This window comes from Pieris napi, chromosome 16 (assembly GCF_905475465.1).
Source record: "Pieris napi chromosome 16, ilPieNapi1.2, whole genome shotgun sequence".
Lineage (NCBI taxonomy): Eukaryota > Metazoa > Arthropoda > Insecta > Lepidoptera > Pieridae > Pieris > Pieris napi.
Window position 1 is genome coordinate 10,849,215 of NC_062249.1, and position 24,765 is coordinate 10,873,979.

At 32.1% G+C, this 24,765-nt stretch overlaps 1 protein-coding gene across 6 annotated transcripts in view; it reads right to left on the bottom strand.

Annotated features, from left to right (window-relative positions):
* Positions 1 to 5,645: 5,645 nt before the first annotated feature.
* The window catches only part of LOC125057212 (semaphorin-2A), a 405,445-nt gene continuing 386,325 nt past the window's right edge, over positions 5,646 to 24,765 (bottom strand). For all 6 annotated transcript variants that reach the window (XM_047660755.1, XM_047660754.1, XM_047660749.1 and 3 more), the window contains 6 exons: positions 13,511 to 13,611; positions 12,819 to 12,991; positions 11,091 to 11,282; positions 9,847 to 9,984; positions 8,325 to 8,433; positions 5,646 to 6,135 (listed from right to left, as the gene is read on the bottom strand). In XM_047660755.1, the coding sequence (XP_047516711.1) occupies positions 6,079 to 6,135; positions 8,325 to 8,433; positions 9,847 to 9,984; positions 11,091 to 11,282; positions 12,819 to 12,991; positions 13,511 to 13,611 (770 nt within the window). In that variant the 3' untranslated portion in view covers positions 5,646 to 6,078. The remainder of the gene's footprint in view (positions 6,136 to 8,324; positions 8,434 to 9,846; positions 9,985 to 11,090; positions 11,283 to 12,818; positions 12,992 to 13,510; positions 13,612 to 24,765) is intronic.

Below are 24,765 nucleotides of genomic sequence, written 5' to 3' on the forward strand. Positions count from 1 at the left end.
CTATAAATATCTTGAATAAATTGTAATATCTTAAGAAATATCTCTTTTCATTTTGTCTTTTCATAAGCTTAATAGAGTTTTATCTTAGGGTGCGTACAGACTATGTAACATATTATATAACTTGTGTTTTATAACACGTCCACATTATGTAACCTTGTTATTCAACATTATAACATAAAACAATACTGTACACATTAGAATAACAATGCAATATAACAATGTTATATAACCATTTTAAATAACAAAAGAAAAACAAAAAAACGTAGATGCTGGGTTCGTCCTAGCATACATATCAATAACATGTTATTATAACATGTTTTATAACATTCAGTGTCCACATTATCTGAAACATGTTGTATAGCAATGTTGTATAACATGTTATGTTATATAGTCTGTACGCACCTTTAAATTAATGAAATTTTTTTCTTCATTGCCACACCAGTATTGTAGTCGAAACAGAACAAATCTAAGCGAACGACCAACCAGGCTCCAGAAGATAAACCACTCCTTATATGGAAATTGTATTCGTTTTTACAAAGGGTTCGTTTTTACACTCTCAAGGGAAATTAGAGAATTATCACTGAATAAATTTAAAACTCTCGTTAAACGTAAATTAATCAATAAAGCTTTTTATAAATTTGCTTCAATGATCCTAATCCTTGGGATTGATTTGCTCCAGTTCAAATATTTGTGGCTGCTCTGCGTTACAAACAATTTGTATGACTGAAAAGTTGGCGATTAAAAAGTGTAGCGGAGAGTTTCTTGTATATTTAAATTTAGAATCAATTTAACATCTTTTCTGTTGACGTTTATAGGGTACTGGGTTACCTATATTAATAATGTTTTTTGAGATTGATTTAAAAATAACAGTATTATTAGGTTAGCGGTAAATTTAGCATCTACAACAACTATACCTAACACGCGTAGTATGAAAATTTCCTTGCAATCTCTATATAGTAAGTTTGGTGCCAATCCATTAAGATAAATGTACTAGAAACCAAATCATAGATTCCCCTTTCTATATTAAGTGCACTCACATAGGTTATCCGTGAAATTAGGAATTAAACGCTCCAATTTACCTTTTGTGCTAGATTATCCCATTGATAGACGTATGAATGAACAGGGGTAGAAGATACTTATATATTATAGTTTAGCTTCAAGTATCTATAATAATATAAAAAGGAAAGAGTTTTTGATTTGTTTGTTCCAAAAGAATTAAAATAAATGTCCAGCGATACCGGGACAGTAATACATAATTAGGTATGTTTTGTCCTTTTCATTTTATATTAAATAAAAGGTGACAAAAACTAAAAAAGGAATAAATAAAACGTTAGACGTATGTCGTATTTACTAACATACTTTCTATAGAGCTTTGAAAAGTATTGTTTGCCTTGGTTAAATTATTCAAGTCAGTTAATTAGCATTTATAAATAAACAATCTTCTTTATGAAGATATCTGAAGTGAATCTCAGAGCGAGAGATTGACTTCGATTTTAATATTTTTGGTATTCTAATAGAATTTTCGATACTTTCTAAAAGAAGGATTTACATTTATAAATAAATAAATATATCTATTTACTGTATGTATCGATAACCTTCCAATCAGCAAGCAAGACCGATATGCGTCACTTACATTGCTAGTTTTTTTAGGTGAACTTTCTTACCAAGTTAAAAGATTTTCTACCGAAACTAGAACCTAGGATGACTAAAATGTTTTATTTAGCACATAAAGTCAACCGTGATTTCTTCAAAGTGAGGCGTTGTGTTGTTACCAACTTGTGATTCTCTTAAGTTTCCCAACATTATGGAGATTGTTGTATTACTTCGAAACTAGGTAACGTGTGACAAATTTCAAAAGTTGCGCTCACGTTGTCAGTGTTGATCTACATCTTACCATTAATGTTTCTTGCTAATGTTCTGCATCAGTATAAAACTATTGTTGTAATAAATAAACGGCTCAAATATAAAAGTCTTTCCTTCACATTCTATTTTGTTCCCTTTGGAGTAGAAACGGTTCAAGTGCACAGGCGCTAATTAAAAATTAAATTGGCGCCTAATATATAGTACCGGTGACCCCAGAGCTGGTGCTTTCCTCGCTCAACGAATAAGTATCGCAATACAGCGAGGAAATCCTGCCAGCGTTAAAGGTACACCTTGTGCCACAAAGACTAAACATTTTTATTATTACTATGTAGGTTTAGAAAATTGTAAGTAGTATATATTTGAGTGTTATTAACTAATAAATACTCGTAATAAGTTTTAAATTTTAAATTTCTTCTTCTTAAAAGATTCTTTGATATTTCTCGTACATTTGTTTCAGGCATAGACGACCACCTACTCGTACTACGTGACTACTCGTATAAGGAAAAGTATCAAAACATGCAATATAAAACCAAGTCCCATATAGAAACGCAATTTTTGTATTTAATAAAATAACAAATAATTTTCTAATTATCCATTTTTAATTATTATTAAATCTATGTACATTAAGAATATTGTGTATATTGTAAATACCGTAATGTTTCACTTAAATTAAAAAATGACTTTGGCAAGTTTTCCATATGTAAGCCACGGTTGTGCTAGGGTGGTACGTTCATTGGCAGATGGCTTCTGATTTGATTTTCCTATTGTTCTGTACACTATTTTTGTGTTCAATGTTTACAAAACAGAGATAAGTCGTATGTACGTTAATAATACGTATAATATCTGCTATTAATGTATTAGTTAGTAAAACATACTCAGTTCAAAGCTAGTTGCATATAATTATAATATCCTTTCAACGCGCGAACGTAAGTCAAAATTGGTCAGCTGCGTGGGACGTTATTTCCAACGTTGCTATTAGCAATTCATAGCAAATAGCATGTTACAACGGTAATCGGTTTATTATAGAAAAATCGTATTTCGTAAGGCGGTGCCAAGCACAGATTTCGTCGGCAATGTATCGTGAAATTAGTTTAGTGGCACTATATAATTACGCGCCCTTTTATAGCCCTCGGTTGACGGACGAAGGGTGCGTCCCCCCGGATGACGGTTGTTATGACGAAAACGTCAACCCGGTCTGCGACTTGATGAATTGACACTCTTTAAAGTGTTGTTTACCTTTGAAAACAAGCGACTATCGTGCCCCTTCAGGAAGATGAATGTTGTCAATAAGTGTATTTAAAATAATGAGTTTAAGTGTTCAACTTTTGTACAACTATTTTAAAACATTCCGATCGTAGAAGACGTTATTTTTTTTGATAACAGCTTGCCAACGCTCAGCCAAAACATTGGTAAAAGAACCACAATATACAATTTTTTATGTGACAAGCACTTAAAGGCAAACATGACACACATAAAACATAATACAAATATTAAACAAAACAATTAAAATTACAAAAACTAAACGAAAAACGATTTTAAAGTGTGAGGGGAGCAACTATGCACTCTGATAAAATAGGTCTGGACTAGCTGGTTTATCAGAATGGACATTTGGACATCGGTGAAACAGGTTGACCAAAACGAAAGGTTCTTCTTTAAAAATATATGATTACTTTCGAAGAATGTAATGCATATTGATAACTGTAAAAACCCGGTCCTAAAATTCTACAAATCCAAATAGAATGGATGAGGGTGTAAAATAAAACACCAACTGCGAGATACATTTTATAGATTTATTATATAAATTCTTAATCTACTTTGAATTTTAACTTATAATAGTAACATATTGTAAAATGTACACCATACGTAGTAAGTAAGTATTTAGCTATAATTATTGCGCAAGACATCCTATCAGTACCTTAGTTAAAAATCACTAAAATACTTAAGTACTGGGATCTTATGTGTTTAAATTTTAAAAGCTCAGATTTATACCTAAATTATATCTATTCCGGTCAATATATTTACATATGATATGAGAAATTTGAAAATATTACGCTTTTGCTAAAATTAAATATATTTCAAGCACCTATTCATAAAATTTGTTAGTGAATAAATGTCTACTGAATATTAAAATATATTTTCAAATGGCCGGCTTCAATGTGAGTCAAGATGAAGAAAAGAAACATTTTTGAAAGAACAATACATTTCTATAACGTAGATATCTAGAAAAAATATTTTTACGATTTCATTTAAAACATGTCTTTCAAATACAATGGTGTAGGTACATTATAATACAAGCTCTTAAATATTTATGATATGGAATCGAAGTGTCAAAAGGTACCAGTGAGTATGATATACAAGACGAAACCTCTAGTTACTTACGAACAATTCTTTGTACAAAAATATGCAGAATTATTTTCTAAAACATCTACATTTATTTACTAATATACTTTATACGTATAATATTAACTCATATATCGGAACAGGGTTGCCCTTCAACATATTAAGAAACAGAATAATATTTTATTACTAAAAACAAAGACTAAAGATGACGTAGATAAAACATCGCAATCATAGACAATTTCAAGATTACTTTGACATATACATCATTTGATGTTGACATCTCGGTAAAACGATTCAAAACTTTTGGAGAAAAGAGATGTTTTTTTTTTAAATTTACGTTCAAAATAAAAATAGATAAAAATCTGTCCTCTAGCGAAGTATACATACCTGTTCCGAGATATATATTATTTAGTGAGCAAGCTTTTGTATTCAGTTACATAATATTATTGCTGAGTTTTCGTTTTTAAATAATTTCACAAAGTTTCTACTTAACATATAAGCAAAAGCATTTATTGTTTTTATATATTCTATTTAAATAACCATTTCAGAGTAATCAATCATACTGGTCGGTTGTAACCGAATCTTCTTCTAATTAAGTGCAATGTTTAAAAGCCTCAACACTTGTTAAGTGCTTACAGCAACTTAGAGTCGTTCATTAAGGGTAACTAATAATAATTATCATAGATCAAATCGGAAAGTAAGAGATCTTTCACTTCTCTATGCGTTCTTAAATCAATCATAAATCACTCATAGTATTTGTGTCTACCAGCTTTAGTAGAGATAACTTAATTGACGACTCTAAGTACCGCTAATAGTTAATAACATTGTATCCTCCTTTATATGAATTCTTTAAATTAAGAGTCATTCAATTATTACATATTAACTTTGCGGCAGTATATGTCATGTACTCTTAATAAGGAATTCTTCAAAACAAGCATTTAAATTGAATGCATTACGCTAAACAAATCTCTCGGGCGTGCTACGCACATGTGCTGACCGTGTCATGTGTGTAGCTTCCCTTATATATCACAGGCTTAAATATACATTATTTAGGGACGTGCATTCTATACGTACACTTAGAGAAAATTAGGTAACTATTTACATGAATAAAGGGCAAAATAATGAGGCAAACCCACAACCCTTAGAGATTTCAAATTACAGAACGTATTCACTCATTAGTAAAAAGGCAACGAGTTTGATCATTTAACAAACATAATTAAGGATAGGGTCAAAATGTTTGGCTATTTTATTTTAACGTTTCAAGCGGCTTCTGATATCATAGATATTAATTTTTATAAGCGAACTAAGACAATACATTGTACGTGACAAATTAAAAATAATCGTTTAATATGAACCTAACAAATTGTTTGTTTTTGTTTTTTAAACCTTTTAACAAAACATGGAGAGGAATTTAGTTTTAAAAAGAAGCAAAAATATGATGCTATTAAAATAGCGTATTGTTGACAGTACCGCTCCTCCAGGTTTTTTTATTATTTAACACAAAAACAAAACACATATTGGCTACCAAATGTTTCGCATAAATATGAGCAAGACATAGGCTAAACTTCAAATGATATCACCGCGTCTAAATGGCAAGATTTAACTTAATGAGTAAGCACACACGTACGAAAACTTACTATCAATTTTCCTACCAGCTTACGCCACCAACGAAGCACAACTCTAGTTTTCATTATAAAAATTGTCCATAAATTTTGAATCACCTTCTCATGTATGAAAATATAATATTTTAAGATCACGTAGATTAACTTAGGTGAGGATGTTAAAGTGTTTGAGAGCGGCTTTCACGTACGGCACAGGAATTATCCCGTAGGAGGACACGGATTGGAACATGAGATAGGCGATATTCAGAAGCTATCACACAATCTCATTCGGATGTGTGTTTTGATTTGAGTCATTTTGTCGAGCGCATTGCTGAAAAGAAAAATATTTGTTAGACACTGCATATACAGTGAAACTTGGTTAAGTGGGACCTGGATAAGTGAGAAACCTCCATAACTAGAACTCATGCTGAGGTCCCAACACTTTGGCACTGAATTACCTCTGTTAGTGGGACGAGGTAAACCTCTATATCTGGGATTTGTTCTTTCGATTTATCATCATAGTTACCTCTATAACTGAGACAGCGAGTAAATTTTATATGCATAAACCTCTGTAACTGAGATAACATTGTTTGTTTACTTATCCTTATTCTACCCACAAATTCCACAGTTAATTCCAAGTACGTAAGTAATTTTGAGCTTCAGTTACCTTCGGTTTTTGTTTCGCTTTACTATCATACAGATGTTTATTTGAAAAATGCCAAAACGAAAGCTACAATCGTTATAATTACGTGAAAAACTGAAGTTAATATCCGTTTATGAATTACGAATATTTTTGTTGATTACATTTGTATGATTACCTTTACGTATGTACTATTTTTTTTTATTTAAACTCATTTACATACAAAACACGTTATTTTATTTAATGATCGCTATTAAATAACCTCTATTAATGGAACCCTCTAAAAATGAGACAGATATTTATTTATACCTGTATATCTGAGACACTGGGTAAGTGGAATACCTCTATAAGTGAAACGACATTGCAGGTCCCTTGATGTCTCACTTAACCAGGTTTCACTGTATATGAAATCACACACTAGAGTCTGGCTAATGAAAGAAGATAACGAAATAGCGCGGCAAATTCAAAATTGTTTAGTATGGTATCCCTAAAAGTTTGATATATTTTGTGGATTAAACTTACTTGATTTTATTTTATTATTTTTTACATTGATAGTAACTGTATTTCTATGAAATTAAATACTATACGTATTAAGTCTTTTATTATTGATACTTAAAATGACTAGCATTGCATGGAAAACTAAAACTATATTTATTATAAAACACAACTTTATTCCGAATAATCAAATTCTGCGAATTAAACGAAATATTATTCTATCAAATAAAATAAAGTTTAGGCTATTATACCTGTTAACTATTCGGAAAAAATATAATAGAAATAATAATGAGTAATTATATGAAGTATCAGGACAATAAACCATACTAACCTAAAAAATTCAATGACATTCTGTGTTGCCATCCAAAAGTTTTCAAATAATTCAATTATCTTCTTTCATTAGCCAGACTCTAATATTTAGAATCATGAAACCCTAAGTAAATCTTGTATGACACAAATTATATGACATACAATTCGTTAACTAGTCGGGACCTGCTAACTCGTGTGTCAATTTGACAGTTTGACATACAAGATCCCTTAAAATATGACAGATATTTGGCGTCATAGATATATGTGAGGCAAGTAGATTACTATGCCTACAAACCCGAAATACTCATTGTTTGATCACTAAGCCATAAAAGCGATTACTTTAATCTTAACGAGCAATTAGGTGATCAAAGTGTCAGACTGTACAACTGGAAACATTAATTATACTATATTAAATAACATACACATATTATATACGACGAGGAGAAATTAATAAAAGATATACATGCTTTCTTAATATTAAAATGTTTGTTTTGGTATCTATTTTTCTCTTATGCCAGAGTAAAACATATACTCATTTTTGAGATTAAATTGAATTTCGCAATTCACATATAAAGTTAAAAATAATTCCAAAATCCACACGCTTTAAAGAACTTGAAATTCTAATATAATTTATATCGTATGTTTTAAATTTTTCAACAAATTGTGTTTAACAGAATACTAGATTTCTTAGTCGATATATGTTTTATTAACATACTTTGGACAAGACTTTAAATTAAATAATTTCACACACATTCAATAACCACACCTTTACACATATTCACACACCCACAACCACTCTTGCTTTAGTTTTATTTTGTTTATTACTTAAGTCATAGTATGTAGTCTTAAAATGCAATATTGTGAAGAGGCAAATAAACTTTATTATTGTCACACAATGTAAAATACATTTTGATACCAGCATCGATTCTAAATATATAATAAAACGAAAGAAGTAATCTGTCAATCATAGCGTGAATAAAGTTAAAAATCCATTAAAAGAAACCCTCGGGCCACATTTACATGAACACAAGCAGCTTACTTTAAAACTGTTTATCTTAGCGCTCACTTCGACTTACCTCTTGTTTCCTTTCCCACGTTTTCATCGCAGTTTTATATTTCTCAAATTCGTGACACCAGTTCGAGTAAATCTTCTGGTATTCGTTGCTTTTCTCTGGCGGGGAACATCTAAAAAATATATTATAATTGGAACTATAACTCTCAGTATAATACATAGCTTTAAGCTTATTGTCAAGTTTATTATTATTAATTAAATTTACTGAAGTTTACTATTTGAAATTAATGAAAACAAAAATACCTATCAATAAAAAATTTAAAAACAATTAAACTTTTTTTTTGAAGTGAAACTTCTTTATCGGGGTTGGAAAAAAAATTTGTGTAAAATTTTTTCGTTACGCGTCACATGTTTCGGTTACGCGTCACATTTGACCGTTACGTGCGTCTTTTTCTTGTCCCAACTAGGGTTGATTCAAAGAGATGCTAAACCATTAATAACAAAAATGTATAATAACGATAACAATGATACTAAAAATTCTATTACAATTTATGAAATTCTGTAATAATCTTAGTGGTAATAAGGTAAAATGAAATAATTGTATTATTTGTATTCAAGTCTGTGATATTAAAAGCCTTTTGTTAAACTTTATCTAATTTAACTTTATTTAACAAATTTCTGTAAAGTTGCATATAGATAATTTTTTCGAAAAATAAGGTCATAAAGAAGTTTCACTTCTAACGTGTGTACACTAGTACACGCACATTTTTTATTTAACTAGTGGAACATGTTTTGGGGGGTGAGAATTTAAAACAAAAGACGTAATCTTGCTTTAGATTGTTATAGTTTGATGCATGTTGTATGTCAACGCGTATTGACAAATCAAACTGACATTCAAACTGAGTGCATCACACATAATTTCTTTGGTGAAATAATTGAGAACAGAATAGCTTTGGATATTGGAACTCGGCGATTATACATCAGAATACTAATACTAGTACTAGTAATGTACTCGATGCAGTAAATCGCTCATTAGATAGATGGTCTCGCGTTCAATTCCAGCCGAAAATTAATTTAAGGACTGGTAATTTATTAAACAAACGTGTTATTAACGTACGTGTACTAGGGAAGGGACTTCATTTATTTTATTTATATAAGTTTTGGTCTTAGGCCTGGAGATCCATTACGAGGTTGATGTTCATTGATGGAGCGCACTACTTCAGGAAAAGTCACACTCTCAAGCCACTAGGCCAACATTACTCTTACAATTATTATATGTGTATGAAATTTGCATCATTTATAGGAGTTTTTATTTAATGTATTTTTTTGTATTTTTATTATGGAACATAAGATACATGTATCACTTATTCCACGTCATTAAATTTGAAGGCATCCCTACTCATCGGCAAAGAAGACAGAGGGTGTAGGCCGAGAGAAAAAGCCGGCGTAAAAAACTCTCGGTACTCTTTTAAAAGAGCAAATCATCAAACAACACTTATTTAAAACAAATATCGCAAATGAATTAGAAGTAGCCTATCTAGCACTAGTCCCAGGCCCTTTTATCAACTAGATAATCGATCATTTACCTGTGCGTGTCAACAGTGATGTTGTATGAGCATAACAGTGATCCGCCGAGCCAACAATCGTAACGTCCCGCATCTGACTCGCTCACAGATATTATAAGTAGTCCATGTTCCGACGTCTCAATATATTTCTCGGGTTTACTGAAAACAAAAGAGGCTTATATTGCAATGCGACTGAAAAGAATACGATTATAAGACAATCTTTATCTTTTTAAGAAGATTTTTGTAAACAGCGAGTCGCTGAATTAATCTGTCGCCAAAAATATTAGGCGATTAGAAGAGACAATTTACAGAGAGATATTATTAGAGGATTTAATAATTATTAAATACTACGTAGTTGGTGAGATTTTAGTTTTTTATCCACACACTGGCCTAATCAACGTATAATTATTATAATAACCGTAAAAACGTCTCCCCTTATAGGTAATTGTAATTTTCTTCCTCTATTAAATTTAAACGTTTCCACAAATTTTGTTTTACAAAAAATCTACTAGATTTGTAAGTGAGTCATTTCATACATATTTTATTAGCCATAAGTAGACAATTAGGTTCATAGTAGACACATTCAACGAATAATCAATATAAGTAAGCGATACTAAATTATTTTGGCAGAGCACCCGTACAACTCATTAAAATAACACAGCTATAGCAAGGTGTTAACGGTTGGATAAAAGAAAATGAGAGAACGGAAAAGCGATACAAGAGTTTCCCCCGCGTTTTAATTATGCCCGCGGAAGTAGATAGCGGTGGATTTGGAAACACTTTAATTAATCTTGTTGCACGCGTGCACTTGCTCCCTTGCTTAGTTTTTATAGTATTTACAAAGAGAAGTTATTGCTTTTCATGTTACTTTATACTGTTAACTTTGGAAGTATTTAAAGCTTACTTTTGTAAGGCGAAATACGAAATCAAGATTTTAAAGTGTTATTTATCTATGCAATCCATTGCGTGCGTGAAAAGTGTCGAAATTTGGTTATTACAAATAAATTGTCCCTTGTCCCATATGGGAGCGTATTACGTCACGCCCCCCCCATGTAGCGCACCGTAACGTTTTTCAGTACCCAATAGTAAAACGTTTCGTGACCACCAATGTGACTCTTTAAACCTAAAAGTTACTATTACGTGGTGTAATGTACTGGAAAGTTGAAAATAATGTTAACAATAACGCCCCCCCCCCCAAATCGTTACGTAATACTTGAACGCTCTCTGTTACATATTATATATATTATATACCCATGTAAACTTACTTGAATGTTATAGGGTGACGTCCTTTCTCTTTCGAGTAATGATACCAGGTGACAGATAACGGCTGGAGTACCTCGGGCATCTTGACAAAACTTCCCAGGTGCAGACTTTGACCCCACGTGGCAGACACGCTTTTTCGTGATATGGACGAGTCACATATGTCAGCTGTTTCGTTCGCCACGTCTTGGATCAATCTGGTTCGAAATATGCTTATTAAAAACGAAATACTATAATAATCGCTAACAAACAGGAATCCCGTATGATGGTTTTGTTGTCCTTTACTATATACTTTTTGCACTTTTAGTATTTCTTTCTTTTTTTTCCTTACTAGGGTTGCGAAAGAGATCGCAATAAGGCCGCGAGATTGTTAGCGACAACATAATTTTATATATATGTGTATTTGATCATTTGTCAATCTAATAGGCAAGTAGGTGATCAACCTCCGGTGCTTGACACGCGCCGTAGACTTTTTGGGTCTAAAGCAAGCTGGTTTCCTCACGATGTTTTCCTTCACGTCCAGTGCACAGTCGCTGGCAACACGCAGGCCAACACTACTTTTAAAAAAAAATCTTACGCCTCACAATAATTTGCTTTGTCTATATAGAATATCCATTAGGATAATTATATTTACACAGTAACAAATAGAGCAGTAAATGTTGATTATTTAACTTTGTATCTATTATATAGGAAGCATTTGAAATTCGAGTTGTTTGTTCTCGTGTGATTATTTCCATACACAATGGATAGGCGGCCAGTGTATAATTAACGAACGATTTAATGTTATCGATAGTATCGATTCGAAACTTAGTTAATGGAACTGGGTTATTAAATGTGAAAGCCGTGCAATCAATGGCAGGGAAAACTTATGAAATTATACTAAACTCAATACAGGTAACAATCATGGTAAACAAATGTGAATTTAGTTTACGGCGTTCTGGTGTTCACTAGATAATAATCCATATAAATTAAGTTTGATAGTAGCTGTGATACGCGACAAAGTATAAAAGTAATACAGTACATTCATCAAACGAATAGGAAAAACAGTGGTACTACAAATCTTTTTTTACTCTATAGTCTAGCAGGTGATCAGGCTTCTGTATCTAATATATGTTACAATTTACAATATACTAGCAGACCGACCAAGCGTTGCTGTGGCTAAGGTTTTTGTTATATTACATAGTAGCAAACTATTCAAGGGAAACGGTAGGAGAACACCAGTCATGGGGACCACCATGCTTTTTTGGTGGTTTTGCCATTAAATTGTATCTGTGTTGAAAGTACCAACGTTTCACATAGAAACGTTGGTACTTTCAACACAGCGGCATCTGTTAGAATTGTGACTATCAAATAATAAACAAATATTTTGCAATAAAATAATATTGCGGGTAAATTGAGATGTAAGCTATCCAATCTTTTAAGTTGGATCAAACGACACACGAAATTTGATTGATATCGGTTTTGTAGTTTAGGAGTCCATAGCTGATAAACAACGTGACACGTAATTTTTATATATTAAGATATACATTATACATATTTTTTGTATATATGTACGTAATTATTGTTAACTATCTCTTATGTTAATGTTTGAATGTGTATTTCGTTTTTGGCTTCAGTGTATAATTTGTTTAGATATTGTATAATAAGAAGCTGTAGGAATACTGATAAGCAAGTAAATAAATAAACAGGTATTAATAATAGAACAACAAATCTTTGTTTCTTATAAAACTTACCCAGGCATGTATTCTCTGCATACGCCAGCATCGCGGTCCCATCCGCAGTACGGATCTCTTGCGCAACGAACGCATGCGTCGTAGCGGCGTGCACATAACGCCAGGCGTAGCTGTAGCACTCGGCGGTCTGAGGCTGCGTAGAGCGAGCCGTGAGTGCGCGAGAGAGCCATTGCCTACGAAATATGAACTAAGTTACGACCAGTGTACGAAATAGGTAGGAATGACGGAGTTGGCTAATTTTGATCTTGGAATATTTGTAGAATTTAAGGGAGGGTTTAAGGATGTGTAATATATAATAACAAATATATTTACATGCCGTAAAAGAAGACGAAAAAAATATAGTATATCAGAAAGCTTTGAATTGATTGAGTATATAAATGTGCATTTAATAATGTAGATAAAAACTTTGTATTAAGGTTTGACCAGATTTTACAGAAATATATGTTTGCGATAAATTCGTTCATCTAGTATTTTATATTTATCACCAAAATTTACTACGATGAGCAGAAGTTTTTAGGTATTCCAATAAATATATACACGAATTTCCCCACAAGCTTATTATGGCCAAGCTATAAGACGAGAATATATACGAAAAAGGTTTCAAGTAAATCATTTTATATTCAATTGTTTTAACTCATGAGTTATTAAATAAAAATATCCGAGTATTAACCGAGTTAAATATCTGTACATACCTGAATAGGTTCCCCTGGAGTAATGTCGAATATGTCAAGTAAAGCTGACTGGCTGTCGCCGTTGCGAGTCCACTGAACGATTTTATGAATTTTCCCTTCATCTGTAACAATCAAATATATATTGAATGTGAAGAATTTCAAACTCACAGCGACACAAATAAAAATACTCAACTGTGAATTTAAATTGAATATTTTTATACGAAAATGTTTTTTTAATACTAGATTTAATATATTTATTTATTTATTTGCTTAACGGTATTCCTACAGCTACTTACTAAACAATATTAAAAAAATTACACTATACACAAGAGCCAAAAACGGAATACACATTTAAACATACACAAAGCACAGTTACACCTATACAAATACAAAAAATACAAAGAATATATGTATTTATAATAAATTCGAAGTTCTAAAATTCATAGTTCATAACATATTTAATATAAAGGAGGAATAACAAAACCATTCTATCTAATAAAGGATACTAGAGTTTTTATATAATTTCTTAAGCATTTTTTAGATACATTAAATAAATCTATTTGCTGGTAATTTCTGTTATAATCTGAAGGTATACGATACATGACTGAGTTATAAATAGTTTGTATTAGACCGAGGAATTTTAAATAGTTTGCCTTGTATTGTGTTAAGAAGGGAAGATATAATAACAGATATACAAAATAAGAGCAGTGTTGGCTGAGGTTGTAGGTTCAAACTCCTGCACTGCACTTAACACTCGCTCATACGATGAAGGCGAGAACGGTCTTAAAGCGGCCACTGACGATACGTCCATTAATCCGAATGGAGTAGTCGTCGTCCAAAATCGTCCCATGAATGGTAAAAACGTATTCCATTTGAATGGACGTCAGCCAGCTCTGGATTTCCAAAAGGATTGAAATCCATGCGTCCAGGCCAAATGGACGTCATCCGTGGCCGTCCGTCAATGGCAGAAACGTGCGCCACGCCATATGGAAGCAGTCCGAATTGTCCGTGAATGGGCGAAACGGCGTCCATTTTTTTGAGGTTTTTGTTTCAGTTTATGTTTTGATGTCGATGGTGGTGCATGTGCTGTGTATTTGTCAAGCGTTATAATTTTCTTTTTATTATGTCTTTGTCCGCGCGTGACTTTGTGTTGGAAGTAATAGAAAAAAATAAAAGTATTTCTCTTTTTAAATAAATATAATAATATTATTAAATAAATAAAAGTATTTCTTTGTTTCAACCAATCCTTCATCCATCTTCTCTTAGGTTTTTTTTGTCTTTTTAATAAAATACACACAACTGCTGCCACCAGTAAAGTATTGTTATCCATAGTATTATTTATTTCCATTCCGTACGATTGCAAAGTTCGAAGTGACGCCATGCATCCAAATGGAAGTATCGTGAATGGTACCGTATCTCGATAAATTTCCATTTGGAGTGCATCCAAAAGGAAGTCTACTAAATGGACGTATCGTCAGTGGCCGACTTTAAGGAAACCGGCATGCCTTAGAGTTGACAATGTTTCAGGCATAGGAGGTTGATCACCTACATATTATAAGGACAAAGTAACACGGAGTAGATACAGAAATCTGAAGCCACCTTAGTTGTAGCGCCACTTTTTTTTTACAGTATAATAGTTATGATTTATTATAAAAATACTAGCTGACCTGGCAAACGTCGTTTTGCGATGTATATCATTTATAATAAAAAATAGGGGTTGATCGTAGAGGGGTGAAAATTAGGGGTTGTATGTATTTTTTAATGCTGTATCTTAAAACAATAAAAATTTATCTAAAAATTATAAAAAAAAAATTTAGGGGTGAACTACCCTTAACATTTAGGGGGATGAAAAATAGATGTTGTCCGATTCTCAGACATACCCAATATGCACACAAAATTTCATGAGAATCGGTCAAGCCGTTTCGGAGGAGTTTAACTACAAACACCGCGACACGAGAATTTTATATATTAGATTTCTAACATCAATACAAATACAATGAATTCACATTAAATGATTATTAAAGATAAGTAAACGAACGTTTTTAGCAGAACATATTTTGTATTAGACTATTATAGCTTTCGTTTAATTGCAAAAGCTAGCCTTTATATATAGCTATATTTTATTTTTATATTCTCCATAAAGTTGAGTTGCTTTCGTAATTAGGTTTTCGTTAATTGTTCCAGCAACGTCTAGCCATAAGGAGAAATTATAATGGTTCGTTACGTTCAGGGATCAATTAGTGAAGGACTAGGGGCCCCCGGGCTTCTCTGTTTATTGTGTTGATTATTTGAGTTAGCGAAAAATCAGTTCACTACGAAGTTGACTTTGAATTTCGCTGTTTATTTTTCCTATTACCTGTTACATTGTCTTTTCACTGCTGTACAAATCATCGTCGAAACTATTAAGTCAAATATCTACTCACGTATGTGCATAAAACAATTATGAAAAGTCTAGAGTCTACTTCTTCTAAGAAGGATTGGAAAATTGTGGCGAAGATGAGAGACAAGGGGAAGAACTTGGAGGAGACCTACATTCCGTATTAATCATAATGACATGGATTTAATGTAATCCAGATGATGTAGTACTCTAATAAAGGCATTTTTTTTTATACTTCTTTAGGCGCGTTATGAAAAATTTATGAGAGTGAAATTTTACAATGCGCGCGCACCGTGATACAAAATTAACAGCATGAAGTTGCCCACTAAATCGCTCATTATGTTGAGGAAAAAATGCTACCAACAAAACAGAAATGGAATCTCTGTTAGCGGCGCATGTTGGCACGCACGCCGCCTCTGTTCACTGTGTATTTATATTTATAATATTTATCCACATGCTTTGAGTTTCTACGTTTAAAACACGTGTTTTCATTTTGTTTTCATTATACAAGTGCGAATTTTATATGTGCGTCTGAATTATAATCAGAAGTGATTTAAATTGATATTAGAAAATATTTGTGAAAAAACTGTGCTCATTAACCCTCCTAAGTGCTTCAATACAATTGAGGTTAACTATCCGTATGTATTATTAATAATGCCAAAGAATAAAACTTCTTACGCGCATACATAAGTACCTACACTTACCTTCAAATATTACGCCTTGAATGATTTTAATAAAGGCACGGTAAAAAAATAAGTCCATGCAATAAATAAGTGTGATTTAATAGTCTACAGTGACATGATAATAACAAATCAGAACTGTGTGCATTAATAAATAGCTTGTCTAATAAAATGATAAATTAGAAAGACGTCCAGAGCGACGCCTCAATTAATTTAAGCTGTCGCCCGTGACAGGCCCTGAACTTCGACTCCATTTCATTATGTTCGGTGATCTCGAAAATGATGAAAACTAAAACGGATTTCTATATTGTCGACGACTTATTGGTCTAGTGGTTAGTACCCCTGACTGCGAATCCATGGGTCCCGCTGAGGCGAACATCGATGTGATGAGCATTTGGTGTTGTTCTTGAGTGTTTAAATATGTATTTATATGTATATCTATCTATAATATGTATGTATATCCGTTGCCTAGTACCCATAACACAAGCTTCACCAGCTTAGCATGGGACTAGGTCAATTGGTGTGAATTGTCTTTAAAAAAAAAAATATATTGTAGGAAAATATAAAAGTGCTCGCTCCGGAATCTTTCTAAATACAAGTGTAACAATCACAACTGGGACGTGACGACGGGGTATTTCGTTAAATCGTACATAAGGTCACAAGTTCCTTACAAAACGAATCAATTCAGGAGCGGATTAATATTCGGTCCACGGATCTTAATAGCTAATTGGATTAAGGCATGTACCAAAATTACCTAACTGGGTTACAGAGTGGATGGAACGTGTTGCAGACGTCTTACACCCGCATAATCGCATACCATTTAATATTAAGACGAAATCGTTTAATAATAATAATTTATTTATTGCAAGAATATGGTACAAAAATGTGTAAGGTACAATCTAAAGTTCGAATATTCTGCCTATTATTTGTATCGTACATATCATATCATACGTTATTAAATTTATATCAACTACAGTGTCTCACGCAAATAATCATTTATTGAATACACTTTTTCCAAAAGTAATACGCCAAGTCGCTTTTTAAAGATACTACGAGTAGTCGGAAGATCTTTTAATTCATTTGGTAAATGATTGTTAACCTTAATTGCCATACAAAAGGTGTTTTTCCTAAACAGTTCCAGATTGATTCTTGGCACAGCCAATTTCTTCCCATGTCTACTTCTTACTTCGACTTCTACATTCGACTAAAAATATGTATGAATCTGTGCACGAATAAGGACGTTTCTAAAATATAAATACAGGGAAGAGATAAAATATTGAGCTTCTTAAATAAAGGTATGCAACTATCAAGACAATTTGCTCCACAAATTGCTCTATAATTTTTTTTGAGCCTTATATACCCTATTTACTTCGACTTAATTTCCCCAAACTATAATTCCATATCTAAGTATAGATGAAACATATTATGCATGTATTATGGTTAACAGTTTAGTCGTTTAACACAAAAACGAAGCTGTCTATTTCTGTAATTTTTCAATATGTGATTTCCTACTGTTGTTTGTTTTTGTACTGTGTTTGATACTTATTTATACTAACCGACCAAATACGCAATTATTAACAATATAAATTTAATATGGGTAACAAATATTTAATAGAGAGAGAGCAATTTTGGCCTAGTGGTTTCAGCGTCCGACTCTCATCCCTGCGGTCGTTCATAATAATGACTGAAGTTATTTTTACAGACTATCAAAAAGTCTCTTAATTTGTAGATCTATTAATACTGGCAAATCAAATAAACCATATAACGGTTTTGAATTGATTTGACTTTGATGTTATTAAATTATAATAACAATGGCAGCTGGTACCAGCGCCAGCGACATATGTATGTTAATCTAATCCATATTACTCACAGATTAAAATAAATATTAATATCAGTAAAACTACTTGTAACTATGTACACGTGAATTCGAGAATTCTTAGGAAAATATCGTAGCGATACGCAATAAAGTTTTACCACAAAATCATGTATACTGAAACTTTAAATCAATAACGGTAATAATAATAATATTCTACGGTTTTGATATTTGTAAATATGTGAGGAACATGTATACTAACTTTTTTAGTATAGTAGTTTATTCTAAGAGTACATTGTCTTCACATATAATTATTTAACAAATGTAACAAAATATTGTAAACCTATTTTAAAAGAGTAAGTGTGGAGTTTCTTGCTCATTCTTCTCCACACGAAACTACCTTTTGGAAGGGGCAACTAGAATCATCTTTATATATATATTTTTTTTGACGTTCAACAGTGCCATTTTAGATGGTCTAATTGAAATAAATGATTTGACTTTGACTTTGACACTTAAACGAAAAATCATTAAATTTAATTCAATAAGAGATGAGAGAACTAGATAACAAATGACGAGCGAAACAATATGATAAAATAAAATATGCCAATCAAATGCCTCTATTAACTTTTGGATATTGGATATTTCATAAGACATATGGAAAAGCCAATTCAATATCAATTTGGTATTATTCCTGAATAATATAGCCCGACATCATAGGCCATTAGTTTTCGCGACAGCCGCGTGGCACCTGATTGACGCAAACAGGCGTGGATAATTACGTACGATGAATATCGCATGAACTGTGCCCTTTAGGCTCGTTGCTAACATTTAGTAAATTATAAGAAACTATTGGATGTGGACACGTCGGTGAAAGGAATAATTGTGGAGTGCTTTAAAAACGCTTACGAAGTTAGAAATAAACTTTCTACTCTACTCTACTCCGTTTTGTTCTTTAAAATGCGATAAAAAATACGTATTTAAAAAAAGAAGTGCGTGCATCGAAGTACACATGTCAGAAGTGAAAGTTCTTTGGCAAAGTAACTTTTAAGTCTTGTTCATATTTATACAAATTTAAAACATTAGATTTAGAGGGAGGGAAAAGGAAGGTATGTTAGGAATTTAATGAATTTAATTGTCATTAAAATATTAAGTGTCGATAATTAATACAAATTATATATTTTTAAATTTATTTTTTCGATAATAAAACACGTGGCCTTTTAATGTACTTTTCGATATTTGAAATTTCAATAAATTATTTTGCATAAAATATAAAATACTAATATTTCATAAATTCTCTTTACGAAATTTTAATTTTAAAAATAGAATTTGTATGAGGTTATTCGCCCTCACTCTCTCTCAATCGGTATCAATCGCTCTCTCCCTTTTCTTCGAAAAAAACGCTGCATATCTTCGTGACAATATTATTATTATTTTGTTTCATCCTAAAAAAATACCCTCATGCTATATATATACCTTAATACTAAAGAAGTTTCACTTCAAAAAAATAAGTATTCCAGACGTTCGTTTACTAAATACATGAATAAATACTGTTCTGGGATTATTAATTCCCCTTCGTGTGTATTACACCTTAATGGGTTTGTAAATTCGTAGGTATGTATTGTAAGCCTTAGATCTGTGACGGAATATAATTATGTTTGTCGTTATGCTTCCATCACAGTAAACATTGTTTAATTGCTTTGAAAATGGTTGTATATTGATGTATAGTGGGCAGATAATATTCTCTAGACACTTTATTAAAACGATATTTTACTTGTTTGACACTCTTCATTCTGTTATAGTTGTAATAACGGTGTTTAAGTAAAAAAAAAATGATGATTAAGGATAAATAATATATAAATCCACATTTTAAAAATTTCTCCGTCTTCCTTGTCTATATTAATGAAGGTGGTACTGGTCCTGAAATGCCAATACTTGCTGTCGTTCTCTAACAAAGTACTTAATATTTAAATCTTATATTAGGTTTGTCAATTGCATTATTTTATTTACCTTAAAAGCTTTTTAATAAAGTGCGTGGTGTTAATGAAAAAAACAATTTAGGTTTTGTTTTCCATAAGCGGAAGAAAGTTTTACGGTTATTTTGTTGTCTGGTTTACGGCCAAATCAGCATATACACCATGCTGTCACGGGAAAAGACGACTGAAAATTTAAATTTGATAGTTTACATGAGAAGTAATCGCGCAGATCCATAAATATTTAAATTTTTACATAGACCTTAAAAACTTTTAATGGTCAATTGTACACACGGATATTGCACTTCATAAATTATTATAGAATGATAGAATTTGATTTGATTATACAATTTAGTTGCATTCGAGAGCGATACAACGATTTGTCATACAATTTTTCAATACCATTTTTATAGTACGATTTGTCTTTAGCCTCAAAATAGGCTTCAGTTTCGGCAATTACCTCTGCATCAGCGCTAATTTTCTGTCCAGCGAGCATTCTCTTGGGGTCTGAGATTATTATTATTACTGTTATACATAACCAAAGTAAATAGGCGTCTTATAATAATTATTTAAATCTGAAAGATGGCGATCATTATGGTGCTTCGATCAAAACATTCTTCAATAAAGTCTACGTCTACGAACCGGTCTCTTCCTTCCTGCCTTGTATGATTTGAAGGTGACAAAATAACTATTGTTTATTTAGAGTTAAAGTGTTTCATTTTAATATCATTATTAAGGTTAATTCCGTAACCATGCAAGCTTACGTATATATATTACAAATAAATGTTACTTAATCTTCATTAGAAATGGGTAAAATCATACGTTCATTAAAAAGTTGTTTGCTACGTAATTTCTGTTATTAGATACAATAAAAAATAGTGTGATCAACATTCAAAGTGTAATAAAGGATAATGAGTTACATTTTAGGGCAATCGTGTTGGCGTAAGGTTGCGTTATGGAAACTGCTATCGTTAGCCCAATAATATGTTGGCTAGAACGATTATTTTTGCCGTTATGAGTGAAAAGGGAATGGTTTCCGACCGAACCTGATATGGCATCATGTATGAGCAAAATATACTAACTTAATGACCGTTTCCTGTGCTATTTCGGTTTTTTGAATTTAGAACGTCGACGCGTTTCTATAATGTAGTACTTTTTACACAGAACATCGCAATAAAAAAGAAGTTACCAAGGAGTTTCTTATTACTATTGCTAGGAGAGGATTAATGTCTGTAGTCTATACGATTGCAATTTTTACTGATCTGTGGTTGTTAGGTGTGGCCCTATGTCACATTTTATGAATTATTACGTTAGATCTCAATTTATAAGAGGATAATGCAACATAACTAGTATTAAAACAATAAAGAGAACAAATATAAAAAAAATGTTTTTTGTTGCCCAAAATTGTGGAAAATAAACACTTTGAAGAAAATGTGTATAAAATAGACAACACGCACACAAATTGATGTCGACGTCTCATCCGACATTAGAGGCTTTTAAATTTTGACACTGTTTCATCTGATGCGATAATAGCAAGAACAAGGGAAACCATTCACTTACAGCGGATCCGGGGGGCAAAACTGAAATCTGTTTATGGCAACCCCGTTTTTAAGCTTTAAGACGTGACGTCACGTAACGTTAGGGGTAAGAGGAGTTTGAAATTACTTTTTCGCTCATTTGTTGAGATTTCTTTGACGATACGGACTAAATGAACACCTTTTCAAATTGTTTTTTTATATACTTATTTTTTAATACTGGCAAGATTTTCCTCTGCATTTTATTTACGGAGGAAGCTTTATATTGTCTTTAGTACGTGAGTACTTTGGCACTAGGCTCACGCTGAGCAAAATCACGTTTTGTAAATAACAGTGAGGTTCTATTTAAAACGACATGAGCTTTTAAAGTTTGCTATAGAGCTTATTTTTTAATCATCTCATATTTCGGCCACACAATGCGCAGAGCCGATGAGAACTTCGAGAAATGGTGGTTGGTAACACAGAAGGAAAATCACATGGATGTTCACCAAACAGATGGACTGGCAGCTCCTTACAAACGTTGTGTAAAACAAAAAACTTGGCGATTAAAAAGATTGTCAGGTCTTCTCTTCTTTTCTACGCTCTGGATTTGAGAACTCGCAGTAAATGTAAAATTAGAAGCACTTCATATTTATTTCTTTTTTCAACGTTCATAAGTGTACATTGTTACCTACAATAACATACATGAATAAATGATTTTCGACTTTTCGACTTTTGACTGATCAAGTGAAAGACGTATAGTCCCCAAAACTGTACACTATAAGAGAGACGCTGGACAAAAACCGGTGGAAACAGACAGTCTGGTCCAGATGTTTCCTTGCTTACCAAGATCCTCAGACAGGAGTTACCAACTGAAGAGAGTATTTGATTAATTTTACGAATCGTAATTAGCTTTAGGAGATGCCAACGCTGCTCCCAATAATCCAAATACACAATGTCTATCATGTCATTAATTCTGATCACGAATGAGGGTAACGAAATAATTAAACATTGGTTCTGATCAGGCCTGAAATCCCGATGGGCAAAAATAAATCGACGAAACTACTTTCAAATACAGCCGTAATTTTAATTATATATTAGCAAAAGAATGGGAAGGAGGTTTAATTAATGTTTTCGACGACGTTGAAAGGCGAGTGGGTTGCCGGCCTTTTAACAGGATACGCTCTTTTTTAAAGGACACGAATATGCAATACGTATACACTTGTTTGTGAAATCGAAGCACGGTTTTTTTAATATGGAACTGAGATTTAAATATAGTTTCCTGTCTACCTTATATTGTATTCTAAATATATTAATAAAATAATAATGCCTCATAATTTTGCTACTTATATATATTAATTGTGATACATTAACCATTGGATTAGTTTTACATATTTTATGTTTATATTATTAAAGTTTTTTGTAGATGTTACTTTTTTTAGTTATAGTTAGTGTTACATGTTATTTTATGTTCCTTCATGTTAATTATTTAGGCACTTCTAGTACTTTACCGTCTGTATGTGATTCTTTTTTATTATTCCATACTAGGGTTGCCTCGAAGAAATCGCTTGTTAGCGATACGGCTGCCCGTTGCTTAATAACTTATGTAACCTGCCTTTTTATATGTATATTTTGTATAAGGTAACGAAGTATAAATAAATAAAATGTAATAATTATATTCATAGTTATAATTACAACAAAATATTTAGTATTCCCGCCTAAGCCTCCTTGTAAACCTTAAAATCAACTGCTAATAAATAAACTAAGCTATATATGTGTGTTTAATTAGACCATCTTTATATATCTGTAAACAAAGGGTATTTATAATTATGATTGCACGTTATCCCATTCAGTGAACACCCTCCGAAATATTACCCACCATAAAGATCCTCAGACACGCCTAAGTGAAAACTTCTTTGCGATCTCGATAAGTTTTATCCTTCGAGTATAAATTCACCAGCACAAAGTAGCTCTAACATCTTTATTGCTTTTCATAAAAAAGTAACCAATCGAATCGGCCGAGTTTTAACTTACGATTATTGGAATCCTCTCCCTAACGCCCGTGTAAAGGATCGAAGGTTGAAGATAGCTCTGATGTTATCGGTGACGCTAATATTGTATATACTTTCCTTACCAATTTACTCTTAAAGAAAATATCAGTTTTACTATGTATTGTCTATGGAGGAGACCATTACCCAACGTGGTGAATGGTATTGAAATAGGACATAAATTAGATCCAGAATTAATTTGAATTATAAATATATATGGGATCTATAGTTTAAGTTCAAAGAAACACTTACACAAGGAGGGAAAAACGCTTTTTATTTTGTGTTAGTCTAGAAGTTAATTATCTAGAAACTTATAGTAGCAATGTACAAGAGTGAACGAGACAAAGCATATTTTGTCTTTTTCTATTTGTTGTCTTTGGACTTCAGTCAAATGTTAAAGAAAATTGATAAAAGGTTTGAAATCTTTACTTTATTAGACCGTTATTAATATGATTGTTGTTTTTATATCAATACTGATGAGCTTATAATAGTGGTTTGATTATCGCTTTCGGTAGACTAAAACTAAAAAATATTTTTAACTTGATTCAAATCACTAATTCATCCTATAATATAGTTTTATCTATTAACTAATGGCGTATCGATATTTGTAATCTGTTTCCCCATAGACAAGAAATTCAAATATGGAATGCCCATTTTGATTTCCTTGTATAATCCCTGATTTGTTTCGTAAATCGAATATATCTCCAGATTGACAATATGAACAAATTCGGCACGAACTTTTATCAGAGATCGCAATATGTATTTTATAGACGCCGTAAATCGAAGAACTTGGCTTTTAAACGTTTGCCAGCGAGCACTGGAGCTACTTTTATGAGAAACGCTAGAAATTTTATGTGAATATTGCGGAGCCATC